A 20,232-nucleotide genomic window follows, 5' to 3' on the forward strand; every position below is an offset into this window, starting at 1 on the left:
ATTATCTCTAATTTCCCATTACTCTATTTCCGGCTATGGTTGTCGTTGGGGGAGGGGGTTTGTCGGCGGGACGTTGCAGTGAGGGGTGGTGGTTGTTGCCTATGCTGCATTTGTTGGTTGTTGTTGCCTGTGTATTACGCATTTACACTACTACTCCGTTTATTTGGTTGCCTGTAGTACTTTTCACCTATAATTATGTACTACACAAGTGAGTCTTCTTTCTTTATAAAAAATGCAGTACGCAACTGATACTACAATCTACGTTGACTAGTTAACCCACCATCATACAACAGGCGACTATATGCCCATGTCTCCGACGATTATATTACGTAATGGACAATGCAGTATAACACAATTGCTTACTGACTAATGAATTACCCCCTTTTAACATAAAACCTAATTAAAAAAAAAAGAACAAAACTATAATAAATAGCCAATTTAATCTTTAATAATGAAATAATGAATTAAATACCTCCGTCCTCCTCTATATTCGAACTATCGTTCACAATAGAAGAATTTGAAGGAGGTTAAGGATAGAGAGAAGATAGAGAGAACAAAATTTGAAGGTTTTTTAGCCAAGGGCAGACAAATAAAAATTTTGGGTAAAAAGTACTATAATGAATAAAAATCGTATTGCGAAAATAAATTACCTTCTTTTATTATTTCATTCTAATAATAATCTCTAAATTATTCACACCAATCAACCAACCACCGCACCACCCTCCTCCACCTGCCCGGACCTTAGATCGCACCACATACTCCCCCTCCTCAACTAATGAATTGAAAACTAGGGGTGAGCAAAAATATACGATACGGTTTTATAATACGTATATGATACGATATACGGTTTCAGTTATACGGATTTCTGTATATACGATACGAAAATCCGTACATACGATACGGTTTTATAAAAACCGTACCGTATCCGGGTCGGGCAAAAACGAAACCGTATATACGGTTTCTGACACGGTTTGCAGTTTTTGTATAAAAAAAATAAAAAAAATGCAAAGTTCCTCTTTCAACTCTACTCTTTTAATGTTTTTATGGTTTTCAAAACCGTATCGGGTACACGGTTTTGCTTACCCCTATTGAAAACCCCCTACTCCTCATCCTTCCCTGTCCACCGGACAACCCTTGCCACCATAAATGACCTCCCATTGGGCCATCCAAACCCATCCTCACCAACTCAGACCCCCCCGACTTCAGAACCACCCACACCACCACCGAACTCAGAACCTCCCGCCCCTGTCACCACCCTGAACGTCGGCCACTACACGCCCGATTGATGACCTCCGACCTCCCCACCGCCCCTCCTAACCCATCCTTTCATATTTTTCTAATTTTTATTAACCCTAATTTTCAAAAAAACCCCAATTCCATTTATCCTAAATTAATTAGGTCTTCTTTATTTAATATAGCTGACAAATTAACTCAGTTTGAACCATTGTTTGATAAACCTCAATTTCATTGACTAATTTGATTAATTTTCAGAGGGATAGAGATAAATTTTTCTTTTGTTTTTAGATGAGAGGTAATGTATGAAAAAGTAATGGAAAAAAGTCCGTGATAGAGTAATTTTCATCCATGAAAGAGCTACTACGAATCTCTTCCTTACAAAATTAATCAGATCCATCAAATTACTGGACGCTAGTAGCTTCTTCAGGTTGGAGATCAGCAACTCTTGCAACCTTCCTGGTTTGCTGATATCTTCTTTGCCTGTAAGTTCATCATTCGTTCATGTAATTGGGTCTGTGTTCGGGTTGCGTGATTGACAACCTGTTTGTAGGTAACATAAACACAAATCCAACATGACCGATTAGGTTTGCCTAGCCTACCTTGAATTGAATCGATCTCTTATTTATCCAACCACTGTGCTCAATTCCGGACCATTTTCATCTTTCCAAAAAGACGGGATTTTGTAATCATTTTATGATCAGATGTAACTACAATGGTCCAGCTAGTTTTACGGCTTATGGTAGCTGTAATATGATCTCAAAATCTCGTCTTTTTAGAAAAGGCCAAAATGGCCCGTCTTCGACATTTAGCATTTGCCTTTTTGTTGAGAGTTGATCTTGATGACCAAGTAAAGTTGAATGTAGTGTTCTTTGGTCCATACTTATCATGAGTGGAACTTGCTTGGTAAATGACTTTGATGACTTTTTGCTTCAGTAAGCATTTGTTTTTGCATTCTCTTATAGTCATATGTATAGCCCACTTTGGCAATCTCAGTCATGACTCATGACTCATGACAACTAATGCTCTTACGGAATTATTACGCTTGTAATTTTCCCGACCTTCTCTTTTATACCTTCTCCTGATTATATGAGTTTTATGTTAACGAACTCCACCACAAGAACGACATTACTCAATTGCGTATAGAATTTGGTACCGAGTATTTACACAACGTGACCGACTGGCGGCTGCTCCTTCAGATTATAACAAACACTTGTAATTATATAAATTTTATTTACATTGAATGATCCTTGATCCCCAAGTACAACTGATTGACTTTTCTTGGGACTGTTCTGCAAGATAATGACACCTTAAGTGGAAAATCACTGTCATCATCAAGAATAGTAGTTAAAAGATGACTATTCTCACTTGAACACCATACTCTATATTTATGGCACTACTATTATTTTGACTTGACTACAATAAATTTAAATCCGCATCTCTTGATTCTAAAATAATTTTTGAGTTAATTTGTAGTTCACAAAAACTTTTTTGTATGCCGCTTTTTTAAAACTTAACCTCTCAGTATGTTTTCTATGATTACGGAATAACTGAACCTTATCACAAGTATGTCAGGAATCTTGCTCAAACAAAACTCAGTTACTGGTTTCCTTAGCAATCCACTGTTTTTAGTAGGATTTTCTGTTATACTACACTTGCTTCTGATTCTTGGTCTAACATGTGCATGGATATGGACTATGTTACGCCGAAAAAATTACAACAATGAAAAATCTAAAAACAAATCCTTGAGCTATAAACCTGTTTTTTACATTTCTTTAGCTCTTTCTATATATAATCTTGTGTTATGTTTCTTCAATTACTTCTACTGGCATGAAACTGGTTGGTCAGACCAAAATTTACCAACCCTTCTCATTTTACTGATCCGGGTTGCTACATGGTCACTAGTTTCTATTTACTTGCATACTCAATTCTGCAAGCGCTCGAATGCTTCAGAGTTTCCACTTTTGTTGAGAATTTGGTGGTGGGTTTACCTTGCTCTTTCCACTTACTGCACTGTCGTACATATAGCTCAGTGTATTGAAAATCGAAACTTGCCAGTTCAAGTTTTGCTATCAGATGCTGTGTATGTTGTATCAGGCCTTTTCCTTTGTTGTGCTAGTATGTTCCGGAAGGATGTTAGAAATAATAGCGGTCTGGAAGAGAAACTGCTAAATGGTAGCAAGAAAATTGGGGATGAACCATTAGTTAGTCCATACTTGAATGCTGGATTCTTAAATACTTTAACTTTCTATTGGGTAGGGTCTTTAATAGCTAAGGGTTATAAGAAAGTCTTGGACCTTGAGGATATCCCTCCTCTTTCGGGTCAAGACGATGTTAACGAGTCCTACATCAGTTTTCGGGATATCTTAGAAGATCGAGGGAGAAAGGGTAAGAAAGTAACAACATTTCAGCTTGCCAAAGCCTTAATTTTCTTCACATGGGTTGATATCCTAAAGTCAGCTTTGTATTGTCTCCTATACACATTGGCTTCATATGTCGGTCCGTACCTTATTGATACCTTTGTCCAATACCTTAATGGGAAGAGGGAAATAAAAAATGAAGGCTTTCTTTTAGTTTCCGCGTTTTGTGGTGCCAAGCTTGTGGAATGCCTTGCTCATAGACATTGGTTCTTAAGGGTTCAAGTGGCTGGTGTTAGGGTGAAAGCGGTTCTTACTGAGAGCATTTATAAGAAGGCCTTGACACTCTCTTGCCTATCGAAACAAGGTCATTCAAGTGGGGAAATGATCAATATTATGTCGGTTGATGCAGAGAGGGTTGGCCATTTTAGTTGGTTCATCCATGATCCATGGATGGTCATCTTGCAGGTGGCATTGGCCTTGATGATCTTGTACAAAAGTCTTGGGCTTGCATCAATCGCTTCGCTTATCACCACCGTGCTCCTCATGCTCGTCAATTTTCCTCTATCGACCTTAGTTAAGAAGTACCAAGAGAAGTTAATGGAGTCCAAGGATAAGAGAATGAAGGCTACATCCGAAGTATTGAAAAATATGAGAATTCTCAAGTTGCAAGCATGGGAAATGAAATTCCTGTCTAAGATTGTTGAGCTAAGAAATGTCGAGAATGGTTGGTTGAAGAAATTTCTATATGTTTTCGCTATGACAACATGTCTTTTCTACGCTACCCCAACATTCGTGTCTCTCATTACTTTCGGAACATGTATAATTATAGGCATTCCTCTGGAAACAGGGAAAATTTTGACAGCACTTGCTACGTTCAGAATTCTTCAGGAACCTATTTACAGTCTGCCTGAAACAATCTCTATGATCATACAAACAAAAATTTCCCTTGATAGAATTGCGTCATTCCTTAGCCATGATGACTTGGACCCCAGCTCTGTCGAAAGACTTCCTCGAGCTATGTCCGAGGTAGCTATTGATATATCAGGTGGGAATTTTAAGTGGGACCCATCTGAGGAAAGCCCTACTTTGAAGGACATCAATCTGACAGTTCATCATGGCATGAGAGTAGCTGTCTGCGGTACTGTAGGTTCCGGCAAGTCCACCTTGTTGACATGTATATTAGGGGAAGTTCCAAAGATATCTGGAATATTAAGGCTAAGTGGGTCGACTGCGTATGTTTCACAATCTCCGTGGATTCAAAGTGGGAAGATAGTTGATAACATTCTATTTGGCCAGGAAATGGATGCCGTCAAATATGACAGGGTGTTAGAAGCTTGTGCTTTGAAGAAGGATCTTGAAATCTTGCCCTTTGAAGATCATACTGTTATTGGTGAGAGGGGTATCAATTTAAGTGGTGGTCAGAAACAAAGGATACAGATTGCTCGCGCTTTGTATCAAGACGCTGACATTTACATATTTGACGATCCTTTTAGCGCTGTGGATGCTCATACTGGAAGTCATCTCTTCAAGGTATTAGTCTGTTTTTCCATAATTATTAACTATATACCAATCCCATGTTTTTCCATAAATTTTTTGTTCTTTTGAGGCATTCGTAATATTTGTCCATCTATTTCAGGAATGTCTTCTTGGGTTCTTACAATCCAAAACAGTTATATATGTCACACACCAAATGGAGTTCTTACCAGCTGCTGATCTAATATTGGTGAGAAGTTATATGAAGAAATCATTCTTTGTTCAAATTCGAGTTAAATAATCGCTTACTTGATAATGTATGATTTAATAGGTCATGAAAGATGGAAGAATATTGGAAGCAGGAAAGTACAATGACATTCTTTCTGCAGGAACAAACTTTATAGAACTTGTGGGAGCACATGAACAAGCCCTGTCTTCACTCGATCCAGTTGAGCGTGATCCACGAAACTCAATGCTTCATGAGCATCTTAGTGACCAAATGCTCTTAGAAGAAGAGATCAATGGCGGACATAGTGATGAAACGGATGACCATAACTCTGTTAAGGGACAACTTGTAGAAGAAGAAGAACGAGAGAAAGGTAGAGTTGGACTTTCAGTGTACTGGAAGTACATCACCACAGCATATGGGGGAGCTTTAGTTCCCCTCATACTGTTATCACAAATTTTCTTCCAGTTTCTACAGATTTTAAGCAATTATTGGATGGCTTGGGCGACACCCGCTTCATCTGATGTTGAGCCTACTGTTAATTCAAGCACTTTGATAATGGTGTATGTCGTTTTGTCCATTGGAAGTGCCTTTTGTGTCCTTGCCAGGGCAACCCTTCTTGCCACGGTTGCATACAAGACTGCGACATTGCTTTTCAGTAAGATGCATTCCTGCATATTCCGAGCTCCAATGTCTTTTTTCGACTCTACTCCAAGTGGCCGGATCTTGAACCGTGTATGTAAACTTTCCTCTTCACATTTGTTTCTCTGTAGGAGTTGTCAGTCACCAGAGGTGTCTGAGATACACCATTCTAGTACTTTTGCTTTTTATATTATGATGAAACAGTCGGTTTATACAAATCTGAATGCAATTTTCATTACTAGTCTCAGTAAGGCTGTCTACATCCGACTCCCTTGTCTCCCATAAAGGGATAGGAATTTCATGTTTTGTCTTGTTTCAGGCATCTACAGATCAAAGTGCAGTTGATACGAACATCGCAAATCTAGTTGGTAAATTTGTATTTCGTTTGATTCAGCTCATTGGGATTGTTGGCGTGATGTCACAAGTCGCTTGGCAGGTTTTCCTTATTTTCATTCCCGTTGCTGCAATCTCTATTTGGTATCAGGTAATTCAAGAGTCTGACATCAATCCTGAGACGTACACTTTTCGCAAACACTCATTTAAAATTGTCTCACAGACATTTTATATGTGGGCAAATTCAGTACTATTCATAGGCTTTACATCAAACGTTTACGGTTAATGTCGTTCTGCAGCAATACTATTTACCTTCAGCAAGAGAACTCAGTCGATTGGGTGGAGTAGCGAAAGCTCCAGTGATACAGCATTTCTCTGAGACTATATCTGGGGCTACAACCATAAGGAGCTTTAACCATGAATCCAGATTTTGTAAAACAAGCTTGAATCTTATAAATGAATATTCAAAAGCAGAATTCTACAGTGCTGCTGCAATTCTGTGGCTTTGCTTTCGCTTGGACTTGCTGTCTTTGATCGTATTTACATGCTCTGCAATATTTTTAGTCTCTCTTCCTGTTGGACTGATTAATCCTGGTATGTAAGCTCTAATGCTCTATGTATTAGTCTTCCTTAAACCTTAGCCTTGTTATTACCCGACATGGGTTAGTTCTGCCAGGTTTGCTTTTGACAGTCAGTCTTCTGTTTTCTTTGTTAAGGAATTGCTGGTCTAGCTGTGACATATGGACTAGATCTGAATGTGGTGCAAGGTTGGGCGGTATGGAATTTATGCATCATGGAGAATAAGATCATCTCAGTCGAGAGAATCCTTCAGTATACTTGTATAAAAAGCGAGCCTCCCCTTGTTATAGAAAAAAATAGGCCTGACAGCTCTTGGCCTTCTTGTGGAGAAATCGGCATTCAGGACCTCAAGGTCAATTTTAGTCTTCTACTGGTTCTTTTCATCAAATCTTCTGACGCGATTCTTAACGAAATTTCATTATGAGATACCTGGAAACTGAATTTCTGTGTTTCCGTACATTTCAATAGAAATTACGCCTCATAATCAAATTGCTTGTTATTTCACTAATGCAGGTCCGTTATGCACCACACCTGCCGCTAGTATTACAGGGTATAACCTGCACGTTCGAAGGAGGAAAAAAGACAGGAATAGTAGGAAGGACAGGCAGTGGTAAATCAACCCTCATACAAACACTCTTCCAGCTTGTTGAGCCTACTGCCGGCAGAATATTCATTGATGGCATCAACATTTCCACCATTGGACTTCATGATTTACGGTCTAGATTGAGCATTATCCCTCAAGATCCCACCATGTTCGAAGGGACCGTCCGAACAAACCTGGATCCCCTAGAGGAGTACACTGATGATCAGATTTGGGAGGTAATCATTAGATATTCAAAGTGGAATTCTGTCAAACTCGGACACCTATACTGAAAATTTTCGTAACTTCTAACTTGGGTTTTGATAATTGACTTCCTGGTGTATATAGGCTCTTGATAAGTGCCAACTTGCTGAAGATGTGAGAAAGAAAGAAGGAAAGCTTGATTCTATAGGTTTGTTTTTTTAACCTAAAAAATGACTCGTTTGCCAGGATGGCAGGATATACTTTTCGACAATTTTCCCTTGACAAACTTACATGTCTATGTGGCAGTAACTGAGAATGGAGAGAACTGGAGCATGGGCCAAAGACAACTAGTGTGTCTAGGTCGCGTCCTTCTTAAGAAAAGCAAGGTACTGGTTCTGGACGAAGCAACAGCATCAGTCGACACAGCAACAGATAACTTAATACAGCAGACATTAAGGCAACACTTTTCGGATTTAACAGTCATTGTTATTGCCCATAGGATTACTTCAGTTATTGACAGTCATATGGTGGTGCTCTTAAGCAATGGACTTGTTCACGAATGCGATACTCCCTCGAAGTTGCTAGAGAATAAGTCGTCTTCATTTTCCAAACTTGTTGCAGAGTATGCAAGTAGATCTAATTCTAGAGCAGATTACTGAAGTTAACTTCATTCATTTATGCTCATTTTCTGTATTATGCTTAATTGATCACCCTGGCAAATTAAACTTTTGCTTTTATCTATGAAAATTTATCGTTGTCAAAAAAGAAAATTGAATATGTTACCGAGTTCATAGGCGAAATTACTTTGAACATCAATCACTCAATCATTAGTTTGGATATAAATCAGTAAACACGGAATTTAATGAAAAAGCGTTGTTTCTCGATAGAAAAGGTCCCATACTCGAATCTCACATATATTTAGATTGGAGATTTTCTACAATGTATTCTTGTGTTTTCCCGAATTCTAACATATACCCTCGATTTTTAAGAAACATTTGATATACTCCTAAACTCCTACCTTAATTCGTAGGAAAAAAAGAAATTCAATGGATCCCCACCCCATTATGTGAGAAGTCTCTCAATAACGTTGTTGAGAAACCGTCTTTTCGAAGTTTTTATAAGTGTGTAGTACACATTTTACTCATCACAGTACAGTTATGACAATTCTACCCCTCTCATTTCTCCGTCTCACTTCTCTCTCATCTATCCATCTCATATTCTCTTATTTCCTCTCCGACCCACCACGGGCGTCGATCACTGTCGCCAACTACTCTACAACCATATATTATACCACAGTTATAAACCACCGATGTCAAACATCACCGTCCTACACACTTCGCCTCACTATCGAAGTACCGATGTCGACATTTAACTACTAAATCAGAATTACCAAATATTGATTGTGTAATTGTGTTATTTATACCGGAGATCATGAATTAATGATGCTTCTCCTAATTCTATCATTTCTATGTTTACTCGTGCTTCTCCCAATTGTCTATCTAAGTATTGTGCGTTTAATTTGGCGGTGGGTAATACATAGTTAATTGATTTATTAGTTCAAGAGATTTATTTAGAAAGACCAGTGTCGAATGGGGACTGAAAGTATTTGATTTTCCTTGAATTAATCAATGATTTACAACCTCTTTATATAATACAACATAGACTATTGTTAGCAACTAATAGCAATATTCTCTCCTAAACTGATGCTAGTCAACGTGATTTAGGGAGTAATACATGGTAACAAATATTTACTAATAAACAGAATATACAAAGAATAATATCTTATTCTAATACGCTCCCTTAGTCGAAGCGGGAGGAAGACGGATGCTGAGACTAGCTCAGAAATCGTTGAAGAGTACTTGAGTAGGCCCTTTGTGAATATATCGGCAAACTGATAACGGGAAGGGACATGACGGACCTGCACTTGGCCGAGAGCCACTTTTTCCCTGACAAAGTGTATGTCAATTTCTATATGCTTTGTGCGCTGGTGGTTCACGGGATTGTAGATAGCCGAGACATTGTCACAGTATACTATAGTGGCTTTCCGAATTGGGCATTGAAGTTCAAGTAGGAGATTGCGAAGCCAACATGATTCTGCCACGACGTTAGCTACGCCGCGATATTCCGCCTCAGCACTAGAGCGGGAGACGTGGCCTGCCGTTTGGAAGACCAGGAAACGAGGTTGTTGCCGAGGTATACGCAGTAGCCGGAGGTGGAGCGGCGAGTATCGGGACACCCGTCCCAATCCGCATCGGTATAGGCTGTTAAACTGGAAGCAGAGGATGTATTTAAATGAAGACCATATTTAGTCGTACCTTTCAGGTAACGGATTATCCGTTTAAGAGCACCGAAATGAGCTTCACGCGGATCGTGCATAAATAGACAAATTTGCTGTACGGCGTAAGATATATCCGGGCGAGTGAAGGTTAAATACTGAAGAGCCTCGGCCAAGCTGCGAAACAGAGTCGGGTCAGGGACTGGTTTGCCGGCGCCGGCGCTTAATTTAGACTTTGTGTCTACCGGAGTCTTGGCGGGTTTACACGAGGTCATACTTGCCCGTCTAATGATGTCCTCGGTGTATTTTTCTTGATAGAGAAAAAGGCCTTGATCATGTCTAACTGCCGACACACCGAGAAAGAAATTAAGTGGTCCAAGGTCCGTCATCGCAAATTCGAACCGAAGATGAGATAAAATTTCATCGCGGAATCGAACAGTAGATGTAGTAAGTATTATGTCATCCACGTAGAGAAGCAAATACGCCACATTAGTACCATCATGATATATAAATAATGAATTGTCCGATTTACTATGACTAAATCCAATTGTAGAGACGTAATTAGCAAACCGTTGGTACCACGCACGCGGTGCTTGTTTGAGGCCGTATAGAGATTTTTGGAGGAGACATACATGATCAGGGTGAGTTCGGTCGCGGAAACCGGGCGGTTGATGCATATAAATTGTCTCAGCTAAGTGGCCATGTAGAAAAGCATTCTTGACATCAAGTTGATGGATTGGCCATTTCTTAGACACCGCAATACTTAGAACAGACCGAATTGTCGCGGGTTTCACCACGGGACTAAAAGTTTCGTCACAGTCCACTCCCACCTGTTGAGACCTGCCATTAACAACAAGTCGAGCTTTGTATCGCTCCAAATCACCATTAGCTTTGAATTTATGTTTAAAGAGCCAAAGACAACGCGTTATATTGACATTAGGAGGTCGGGGCACAAGAACCCAAGTCTTATTCTTAATGAGTGCGTCATATTCGTCCGTCATGGCAAGTTTCCAATGAGGGTCGTTTAGGGCAACTATGGGGTTCTTGGGAATAGGAGAAAGGTCAGTTTTGGCACATAAATCAAAGACGGGTTTGGGCTTGAAAATTCCGTGTTTGGCTCGGGTTGCCATTTGTGGCGAGGGCTGGGGGGAGGAGAGGTAGGAGTGGCGTGAGGGATAGGAGACCCGGGTTGAGAGTTGGGTGGGGAGGGCGTGTTTGGGTCGGGTGTGGCAGTGTCAGGTTCGTGGATAGGCTGTATATGTTGAGACATATAAGGGGAGGGGCTAGAGTCAAGGAAGGAATAAGATGAGGACGGTAAAGGGGTGGAGTGGGCGAAGGGAAAAACCGTTTCATCAAAAGTCACATGTCGAGCAACGTATACTTTCCTTGAGACTAAGTCCAAACATTTGTAACCACGATGACTTGACGGGTAGCCAATGAAGACACAAGGCGTAGCACGGGGGGCTAGTTTGTGGATAGAGGTAGAGGGAGTATGAGGGTAGCAAAGGCATCCAAAGGTCCGGAGGTGAGTGTATGTCGGGACTCGGTGGTATAGACTAGAGGTGGGGGACTCGTAGTTATTTGCTTTGCTAGGGAGTATGTTATGAATGTAGGTGGCCATTGCAAGAGCATGGTGCCATAGGGAGGGGGGCATATGGGCATGAATTAACAAGGTTCGGATGGTGTTATTTATGGTCCGGATTTTACGCTCCGCCTTACCATTTTGTGGTGAGGTGTGGGGGCAAGAAAAACGGAATAACATGCCTTGAGAACCAAAGAAGGATTTAAGAGAGGAATTGTCAAATTCACGGCCATTGTCGCATTGAAGCGTTTTAATAGATAAATTAAATTGAGTTTTTATCATTTTGTGAAAGGTGATAAAAATTTGAGGGACTTGGGATTTATTTGTAATGGGAAATGTCCATAAAAAATTTGTATAATCGTCAAGAAATAAAATGTAATAACTGTAACACCCCCATACTCCAAGTGTCTTACTAGGACCACTCAGGTATGAAGACATTACCATCTCGGTTACCCGAGGCAATGATAATCAAACAACAATAAAGAAACAACGTTTATTATAAATAGTTTAACGAATAGTTACAATCCATGAAACCAACTAAAAGTACGATACATTATTCTCAAACTGACTGTCTAACTAAAAAGTAAGTAAAGGCGGAAGACTCCTATCATCATGTCGTGGCATCCCAGCTATCCCAGTACTCATCTCAATACCTGCTCAATATCTGCTCACCATCCCCGAATGGATCACCGCAGGTTTACAAAACAACACCGGGGTCGATACTAATCACACAATCAATATAGATAACAATAATAAGATAAACAGACAATTTGAATGTCACACACACACACACACACCACCAACTCCCATCATCTCAATCTTGATCGTCCCCTTTGGACCGACCACTGCCGATGGGGGACGCGGCCGTTCCCACCTAAGCCCCGCTCATCATACCGAGCGATAACCCTGTCCCATTAATGTGCACATCCCCTTCCGTGGCGGGTTCCATGAAGGGCGAAACTAGGGCGTGAAGTCACTCCCGCAAGTGACCCCACTCAGCCGAGAACGCATCTCGAGAACCATCAACAACAATCACAACCACAAACACAGTACAATCATTATATCAAACAACCAAATACAGCACATCACCAATATCCCATTATGGGACTAATACTGAGTAGGAAATCCTATCTGGAAAGCACAACAAGCAGACGGTATCTACAGCTGTATCAAAACGCCTCTTCTACGAACCCTCCTCCTATCATATAACACATAGAGACTACACATCACAAACTACACACCAAAACCCCCAATCTCTAAATTAGGGTTTAACCAATCTTAACAAAACATTATAAAAATTATATTAAAAGCTTACCCTCGACGCAAGGAACTCAACGATACGAATTACGACAAGAACCGACCGTCGAACTCCGGAATTGCTAAGAATGCGATTAGGAAGATGATGAACTGCTTTCTCTCTTAAACAGGGTTTTAGGTTTTGTAAAAGTGATTTAAAACAATGACGATTATGTTTAAATACCTTAATCGCATAATTAACAAAACCCGAGAAAACTCCCCGTAAAACCGGACACTCGATCGAGTACCCAAGGTACTCGATCGAGTACCCCCTTACTCGATCGAGTACCCCAGCTACTCGATCGAGTACCAACAGTCGAAACTATTTTATTTCGCAACTTACCCTTACTCGACAGAGTAAGGGCTACTCGATAGAGTACCCCAAGACTTATAAATACGGAGTATTACAGTCTTCCCTCCTTAAAAGGAACTTCGTCCCCGAAGTTCAAACCACTACTAAACAAAGGTACTCCCATAAGCTTCCCGACTCGAAGGTCAAACAAAATTCAACGTAAAACATGATACTAACCCAACTCATCCCGACAAACATACCGACACAACATATAAAAGGGGTATAAAGCTCGTAAAAACTGCTCGCGATCATCTCCTACCCCCCTAAAAGAAACAAGGTTACGTCCTCGTAACCATACATACCTGATCAAAGAGGAAAGGGTAACGCTCTTTCATAGCTTCCTCTGGCTCCCATGTAGCTTCCTCGGTCTCGTGGTTAGAGCAAAGGATCTTAAGCAAAACTGTCTCACCACTCCTAGTCTTTCTGACCTTTCGGTCTAGAATCTGCTTAGGCACCTCAAGATATGATAAGGACTCATCTAGCTCTAAGCTCTCTGCCTCCAACACATGTGACGGGTCACTCACATACTTCCGCAGCTGCGATACATGAAACACATTATGCACTCTCTCTAACGCAGCTGGTAAAGCCAGACGATAAGCAACTTCCCCAACTCGCTCTAAGATCTCATAAGGCCCTATAAACTTCTGACTTAGCTTGCCTTTCTTCCCAAATCTCATAACTCCACGCATCGGAGACACTTTCAGAAGAACCTTGTCCCCAACTTGAAACTCTATGTCCCGACGATGTAGATCTGCATAACTCTTTTGTCGATCCTGGCCGCTCGCATCCGTTCCCGATCATCTTAATCTGTTCCACCATCTCATGCACCATCTCTGGTCCTAAAACCTTTGCCTCAAAGACTATCGTCCCAACAGATTGGACTCCTACATCTCCTCCCATACAAAGCCTCAAACGGTGCCATACCAATCTTTGGTGTGATAGCTGTTGTTGTAAGAAAACTCTATCAAGTCCAACCCTCGCTCCCGGCTACCACCAAAATCCATCACACAAGCTCGCAACATATCCTCAAGAGTCTTGATTGTTCTCTCGTCGCCCCATCCGTCGCGGGATGAAAAATTTGTACTCATCTTCAAAGTTGTTCCCAACGATTCTGCAACTCCTTCTAAAACCTCGATATAAACCTCGCATCTCTGTCGGACACTATGTCCTTAGGGACTCCATGTAACTTAAGCACGTTCTTTCGATAGGCCATAGCCAATTGTGCCTTAGTCCATGTATCTTTCATTGGAACAAAGTGAGTCGACTTGGTCGACGATCCACTATCACCCAAATCATGTTGTTACCTTGTTGACTCTTAGGCAAACCCACAATGAAATCCATGGAAATGGATTCCCACTTCCACTCAGGCACCTCTAAAGACTGAATCTTACCTTGTGGTCTTCTCTGTTCCCCTTTAACTCTCTGGCATGTCAAACAACGGGACACAAACTCAGCTGTCTCTTTCTTCATCCCAGGCCACCAAAACGTTTTCTTCAAATCCTTGTATAGCTTGTCTCCACCTGGATGAACTGAATATGGTGTGCAATGCGCCTCTGTCATGATCGTCTTTTTCAACTCCTCATCATTAGGAACACACCACCTACCATCAAACCTCAAACTACCATCTCGTATGAATAAAAACCAGGGACACTTTGTCCCTTTCTCTACTTGACTCTCCACTCCACTATCTTAGGATCCAAAGCCTGTTTACCCCGAATATCATCATAAAACTCCAGATGTACTGTCATATCACCCATGGCATCTCCTTTCTGCATCATATGTATCCCAAAGCTCGCTACCTCATCCCTCATCAAAGATAGAGCTGTACACAAGGAATGTACACTCTTCCTACTCAAAGCATCAGCAACAACATTGGCCTTCCCTTCATGGTAGATGATTTCCATGTCATAATCGCCAATCAACTCCATCCACCTCCTCTGTCTCATGTTCAACTCCTTCTGCGTGAAGATGTACTTGAGACTCTTGTGATCAGAAAATACCTTAAAGATTGCTCCATAAAGGTAATGTCTCCAAATCTTGAGAGCAAACACCACTGCACCCAACTCCAGATCATGAGTAGGGTAGTTCTCCTCATAAGGCTTCAACTGCCTAGAAGCATAGGCAATCACTTTACCATTCTGCATCAACACACATCCCAGCCCATTCTTCGAGGCATCTGTATAAACCTCAAAATTCTCGCTCCCTTCAGGCAATGCGAGGACATGAGCTGTGGTCAAACGCTCCTTTAATGTTTGGAACGCCGTCTCACAACTCTCATCCCAACGAAACCTGTTCTCTTTCCTCATCAACGCTGTCATCGGTCTAGCTATCTTGGAGAAATCTTTCACGAACCGTCTGTAGTATCCAGCTAAACCCAAGAAACTTCTAACCTCAGCGACATTCTTTGGTGCTTCCCACTTTGTCACTGCCTCAATCTTCGCCGGATCCACAGCTACCCCATCTCTAGAGATTACATGCCCCAGAAAAGCAACTTTCTCTAACCGAACTCACACTTGGACAATTTAGCATACAACTCATGATCCTCAAAGTCCGCAAGACGATCCTCGAGATGCTCCTCATGCTCCTCCTTAGTCTTAGAGTAGACTAAGATATCATCGATAAACACTACTACAAACTAGTCCAAGTCTTGTCTCGAAGATTCTATTCATCAAATCCATAAACACGCCGGCGCATTAGACAACCCAAACGGCATCACCACATACTCATAATGGCCATACCTTGACGTGAAAAATTTGTCTTTGGTATGTCCACCTCTCTAATCTTCACCGATGGTACCCCGACCTCAAATCAATCTTGGAAAAGACTGTTGCACCGCTCAACTGATCAAACAGGTCATCTATCCTTGGCAAAGGATACTTGTTCTTTATCGTCACACGGTTCAACTCCCGTAATCTATGCACGGACCTCAAGCTCCCATCTTTCTTCTTCACGAAGTAATCTGGTGCTCCCCAAGGCGATACACTTGGTCTAATGTATCCCTTCTCTATCAAATCATCCAACTGCTTCCTAAGTTCCTCCATCTCCTTAGGACCCATACGGTACGGTGCCTTAGAGATTGGCCCCGTCCCTGGCTTCAACTCTACGGTGAAGTCTATCTCCGTCTTCGGTGGCAACCCCGGAATCTCCTCCGGAAAAACATCTGCAAACTCCCCCACCACTGGTATCTCATCCACTGCCGGGCTCTCTATCCGGTCATCTCTCACATGGCACAAGATCAGAGGACATCCCTTCCTCAGATACGACTTCAAGGTGACAGCTGCAATCAACTTAACTTTGGGTTTGACTAAAAACCCACGGTAAGACACACTAACACCCTTTGGACCTCTTAAGGATACTTTCTTTTGATGACAGTCTATCTTAGCTTTATACTTTCCTAACCAATCCATCCCAACTATCATCTCAAAACCGTTAAAAGGAAACTCTAGCAAGTCTACAGGGAAATCAACTTGCCCAACTATCAAAGATACATCTCTCAACAACCTCCCACACGATACAGACTCACCCGAAGGTATGAAAACTTGCTCACTAACAGACTCATATACTCTCAAACCCAACTGTTTTACATGACTCGAAGACACAAACGACTGAGAAGCCCCCGAATCAAACAAAACAAACGTAGGAATACCATTAACAAGGAATGTACCGGTGATAACGTGCGCATCTTCCTCACCGCTTTGCCTTCTTCTCCATCATGAATAACTTGCCATCGGTCTTCCGCCCACCTCCTGGACAAGATTGCGATGCGGTCGGCTTAGCACCCGACCCTTGATTGTTGTTGTTGTTCGTCGGTGTTTTTTGATAAGAATTACCGCCGTTGCGGTTGCCTCCACTCTGGTAACTCGACTTCCCGGTTTGACCATGATCCAGCCCGGTGTTGCTCGCGGCTCTGTGCGAGTCTCGAAAAGACCCGGTGCACTCGTGCACTCATGTCTCTTGTGGCCTACACCACCACAACCAAAGCAGGTCACTCCCCAACTATTACTCGCACTCCCACGGCCACGCCCAAAGGAAGCCCCAAAGATCTTTGAATCTTGACCCGAAGAAAACCCTTTTAGGCGATTGTGGTTGCCTTTCTTGTGATTCGATTGGCCACCACCCTCGCTCTCAGACTTCCTCTTCTCACCACCTGACCTCTCCTGAGCCATCTCCACCAACCTCTCAGCTCTCCCAGCCCTCTCATAAGCTTCCTTAACATCGGTAAGGATTCCCACGGGTAACTTATCCATAATCGTGGTAGTCAACCCTCTTTCAAACCTCAATGCCCGGTTCTCCTCACTCAAACCCATATCCTCAAAGATACCTGGACTTCTCATTGAACGTCTCGTAGTACTCGGCTACGGACATCTCGTGATCATCTTAAACTTATCAAACTCTTCCCTCAACTTACTCCTCACATGCTCCCGTCACGAACTCCTTCCTCATGACCCTACGAAACTCCTCCCAAGGTATAGCAGGTAAGCCTTGGTTGGTGTATATCTCCTTAGCACTCACCTTCACTGAATCCCACCACTTGCCTGCTGCCTCCCTCAGATAGAACGCAGCCTGTTCCACTCTCATCTCATCAGGACAATGAACCAAGTCTAAGATATTCTCCATCTCTCTCAGCCAACTATCAAGCAGATTAGGCTCCCCAACTCCCTTGTACTCTTTCGGGTTAAACCTCGCAATATAGAGGCTGATTTTAGAATGATCAACCTCCTTCTCCTTACTCTTATCCTTGTCCTCATTCACTCTCTTCAGGGTCTCATTAAGAGCATCCTGGTGCTCTAACATCTTAACGATGTCATCCACGGTCATAAGCTCAGCTCTCGCGTACAAAGCAGTTCTCTTGGGCGGCATCTTGAAGCTATATAAGAAAGGGGTAAACATAAACACACGTACTAAACCTCAAAACACGAAAACACGATGCCCAGAACCCACTCGACCGAGTTCCCAAACACACTCGATCGAGTAACGGGCTACTCGATCGAGTGCCCCACGTACTCGATCGAGTACTCAAACTCCAGAACCAAACAGACCTTCTGATCTCTTTCCTACTCGATCGAGTATCTAGGCTACTCGATCGAGTGACCCCCTACTCGATCGAGTACCCCTAGTTACTCGATCGAGTGCCCCAAAACTCGATTCTGGACTCAAAATCGCCAAAAACCCACCCGATCGAGTCAGCCCTAGGGGTGAGCAAAACCGGGTACCCGATACGGTTTCGATACGGTTTCCGGGTATACGGTTTTTTGAACACCAATTTTTTGCTTCCGGATACGATACGGTTTTTTCGGGTATACGGTTTTCGGGTACCCGATTAAACCGTGATACGAAATCCGGGTACCCGAATACGGTTTCTTGAATTTTCATTAAACGCCAAAAAAAAAGAACACAAACTGAGACGATAAATTGAGTACACTACTGCAAAATGCAAATATTCTGCATCATTTTTCTAGAACAGCACAAGTATTTTCCTGGTGCTATTCATTACCATTAACTAGACAATTCGAAGTTCAAAGTTCCAGAATGCATAATTTTTCCAGAATGTACCCAAATTAGAAGTTCAAAGTTCAAATATTACAAGTCTTACAAAACATCGTCTACCAAATATTCAATACAATCATCCAAGTGTCTAATACACGAAACAAAACGAAGCAATGGTTTGGCCAAGTAGTAAGACTTCAATTCTTCAAGACTCCGTTTCCTCATCGATCATGATGACATGATGCTCCAAGACACAAAATCAAACAACTACAATAATTAAGCAATAAAATTAAGCAATAAAAGACAACAAACCTTGATAAAGTGACGATTTGAGAGGCAGATCTGAATTTGGGGAAATAATATGATTTAATTGGGAATCTGGGTTTTAAATTAGGGTTTAAAATTGGGGGAAAATGGTTAAATCGGATGTTTGATCGTCTGATTTGGGGTTTTGAATGAATGAAGGAAGGAGTGAAGGAGGCGATATGAATTAGGTATACGCATAAACCTTGTTGTGTTGATTATGTTGAATGTGGATTACTGGATTGTTGTCTGTTGAGTGAATGAAGGAGTGAGGCTGAGGGAGGAGATATGAATTAGGTAGGGTTACATGGGTTACTTAGTTTAGTTATGCGTTTTTTTTTTTTTTTTTTTTTTTTTTTTTTTTTTTTTTTTTTGTAAAACATAAAACCGGGTCAAACCGGGTATACGCTTTTCGAATTTTGCTGACCCGGATACGAAACGGTTTCTAAAAAACCGTATCGGGTATCCGAAAAAAAAAAGCGTATATACGGAAAACCGTATAATGAGAACCGTATACCGTATCGTATCCGTATTAAAAATCCGTTTCGGAAATTTTTGCTCAGCCCTAGTCAGCCCCACTCGATCGAGTAACCCTAATTCGTAAGAGCTACCCGCATATTACGTCATATGCTAATATGCTAACTTTATAAATCATATATTATATCATAACAATCATGCTATTAATTGCCACGTTGTAAAACATTCAACATGCTATCATTTCATCAACAGTTTCTATATATATCATCACTTTTCTTTCACCTCCTCAACTTCCAATTCGAACATCCAACGATCAACACATTCCATCACATTTGTAAACAAGTTAACCAAACACACATACGACTCGACAAACACTTCCTCCATGTGACCGGTTCAAAGTTGTAGGGCGACCCCCGCGACTTTAGGACGTCTCCCAAGCCTTTGCACTAGCTCCTACAACTTTTACCCCGGGTTCATTTTAATTGACTCCCTATGTTCATTAAGTTCATTGGTTACAGGTTTCAGGATCGTCGCTCTGATACCATTTGTAACACCCCCATACTCCAAGTGCCTTACCAGGACCACTCAGGTATGAAGACATTACCATCTCGGTTACCCGAGGCAATGATAATCAAACAACAATAAAGAAACAACGTTTATTATAAATAGTTTAACGAATAGTTACAATCCATGAAACCAACTAAAAGTACGATACATTATTCTCAAACTGACTGTCTAACTGAAAAGTAAGTAAAGTAAAGGCTACAGCGGAAGACTCCTATCATGATGTCGTGGCATCCCAGCTATCCCAGTACTCATCTCAATACCTG

At 41.5% G+C, this 20,232-nt stretch overlaps 1 protein-coding gene across 1 annotated transcript; it reads left to right on the forward strand.

Moving 5' to 3' along the window:
- Positions 1-1,129: 1,129 nt before the first annotated feature.
- Positions 1,130-8,345, forward strand: LOC141648065 (ABC transporter C family member 3-like). The gene is made up of 9 exons (XM_074456520.1): positions 1,130-5,123; positions 5,230-5,316; positions 5,398-6,027; positions 6,254-6,418; positions 6,567-6,861; positions 6,984-7,198; positions 7,360-7,665; positions 7,775-7,838; positions 7,937-8,345. The coding sequence occupies exons 1-9, from the start codon at positions 2,802-2,804 to the stop codon at positions 8,287-8,289; spliced, it is 4,437 nt and encodes a 1,478-aa protein (XP_074312621.1). The 5' UTR covers positions 1,130-2,801; the 3' UTR covers positions 8,290-8,345.
- The last annotated feature ends 11,887 nt before the right edge of the window (positions 8,346-20,232 follow it).

Source organism: Silene latifolia, chromosome 3 (assembly GCF_048544455.1).
Source record: "Silene latifolia isolate original U9 population chromosome 3, ASM4854445v1, whole genome shotgun sequence".
Classification (NCBI taxonomy): domain Eukaryota; kingdom Viridiplantae; phylum Streptophyta; class Magnoliopsida; order Caryophyllales; family Caryophyllaceae; genus Silene; species Silene latifolia.

Bases quoted from the DNA above. Each gene is read 5' to 3' on its own strand.
- LOC141648065 (XM_074456520.1), top strand. From the start codon at position 2,802: ATGTCAGGAATCTTGCTCAAACAAAACTCAGTTACTGGTTTCCTTAGC. The intron at 6,419-6,566 runs GTAATTCAAGAG...GTCGTTCTGCAG, and splicing joins CAATCTCTATTTGGTATCAG to CAATACTATTTACCTTCAGC. The intron at 7,199-7,359 runs GTCAATTTTAGT...TCACTAATGCAG, and splicing joins TCGGCATTCAGGACCTCAAG to GTCCGTTATGCACCACACCT.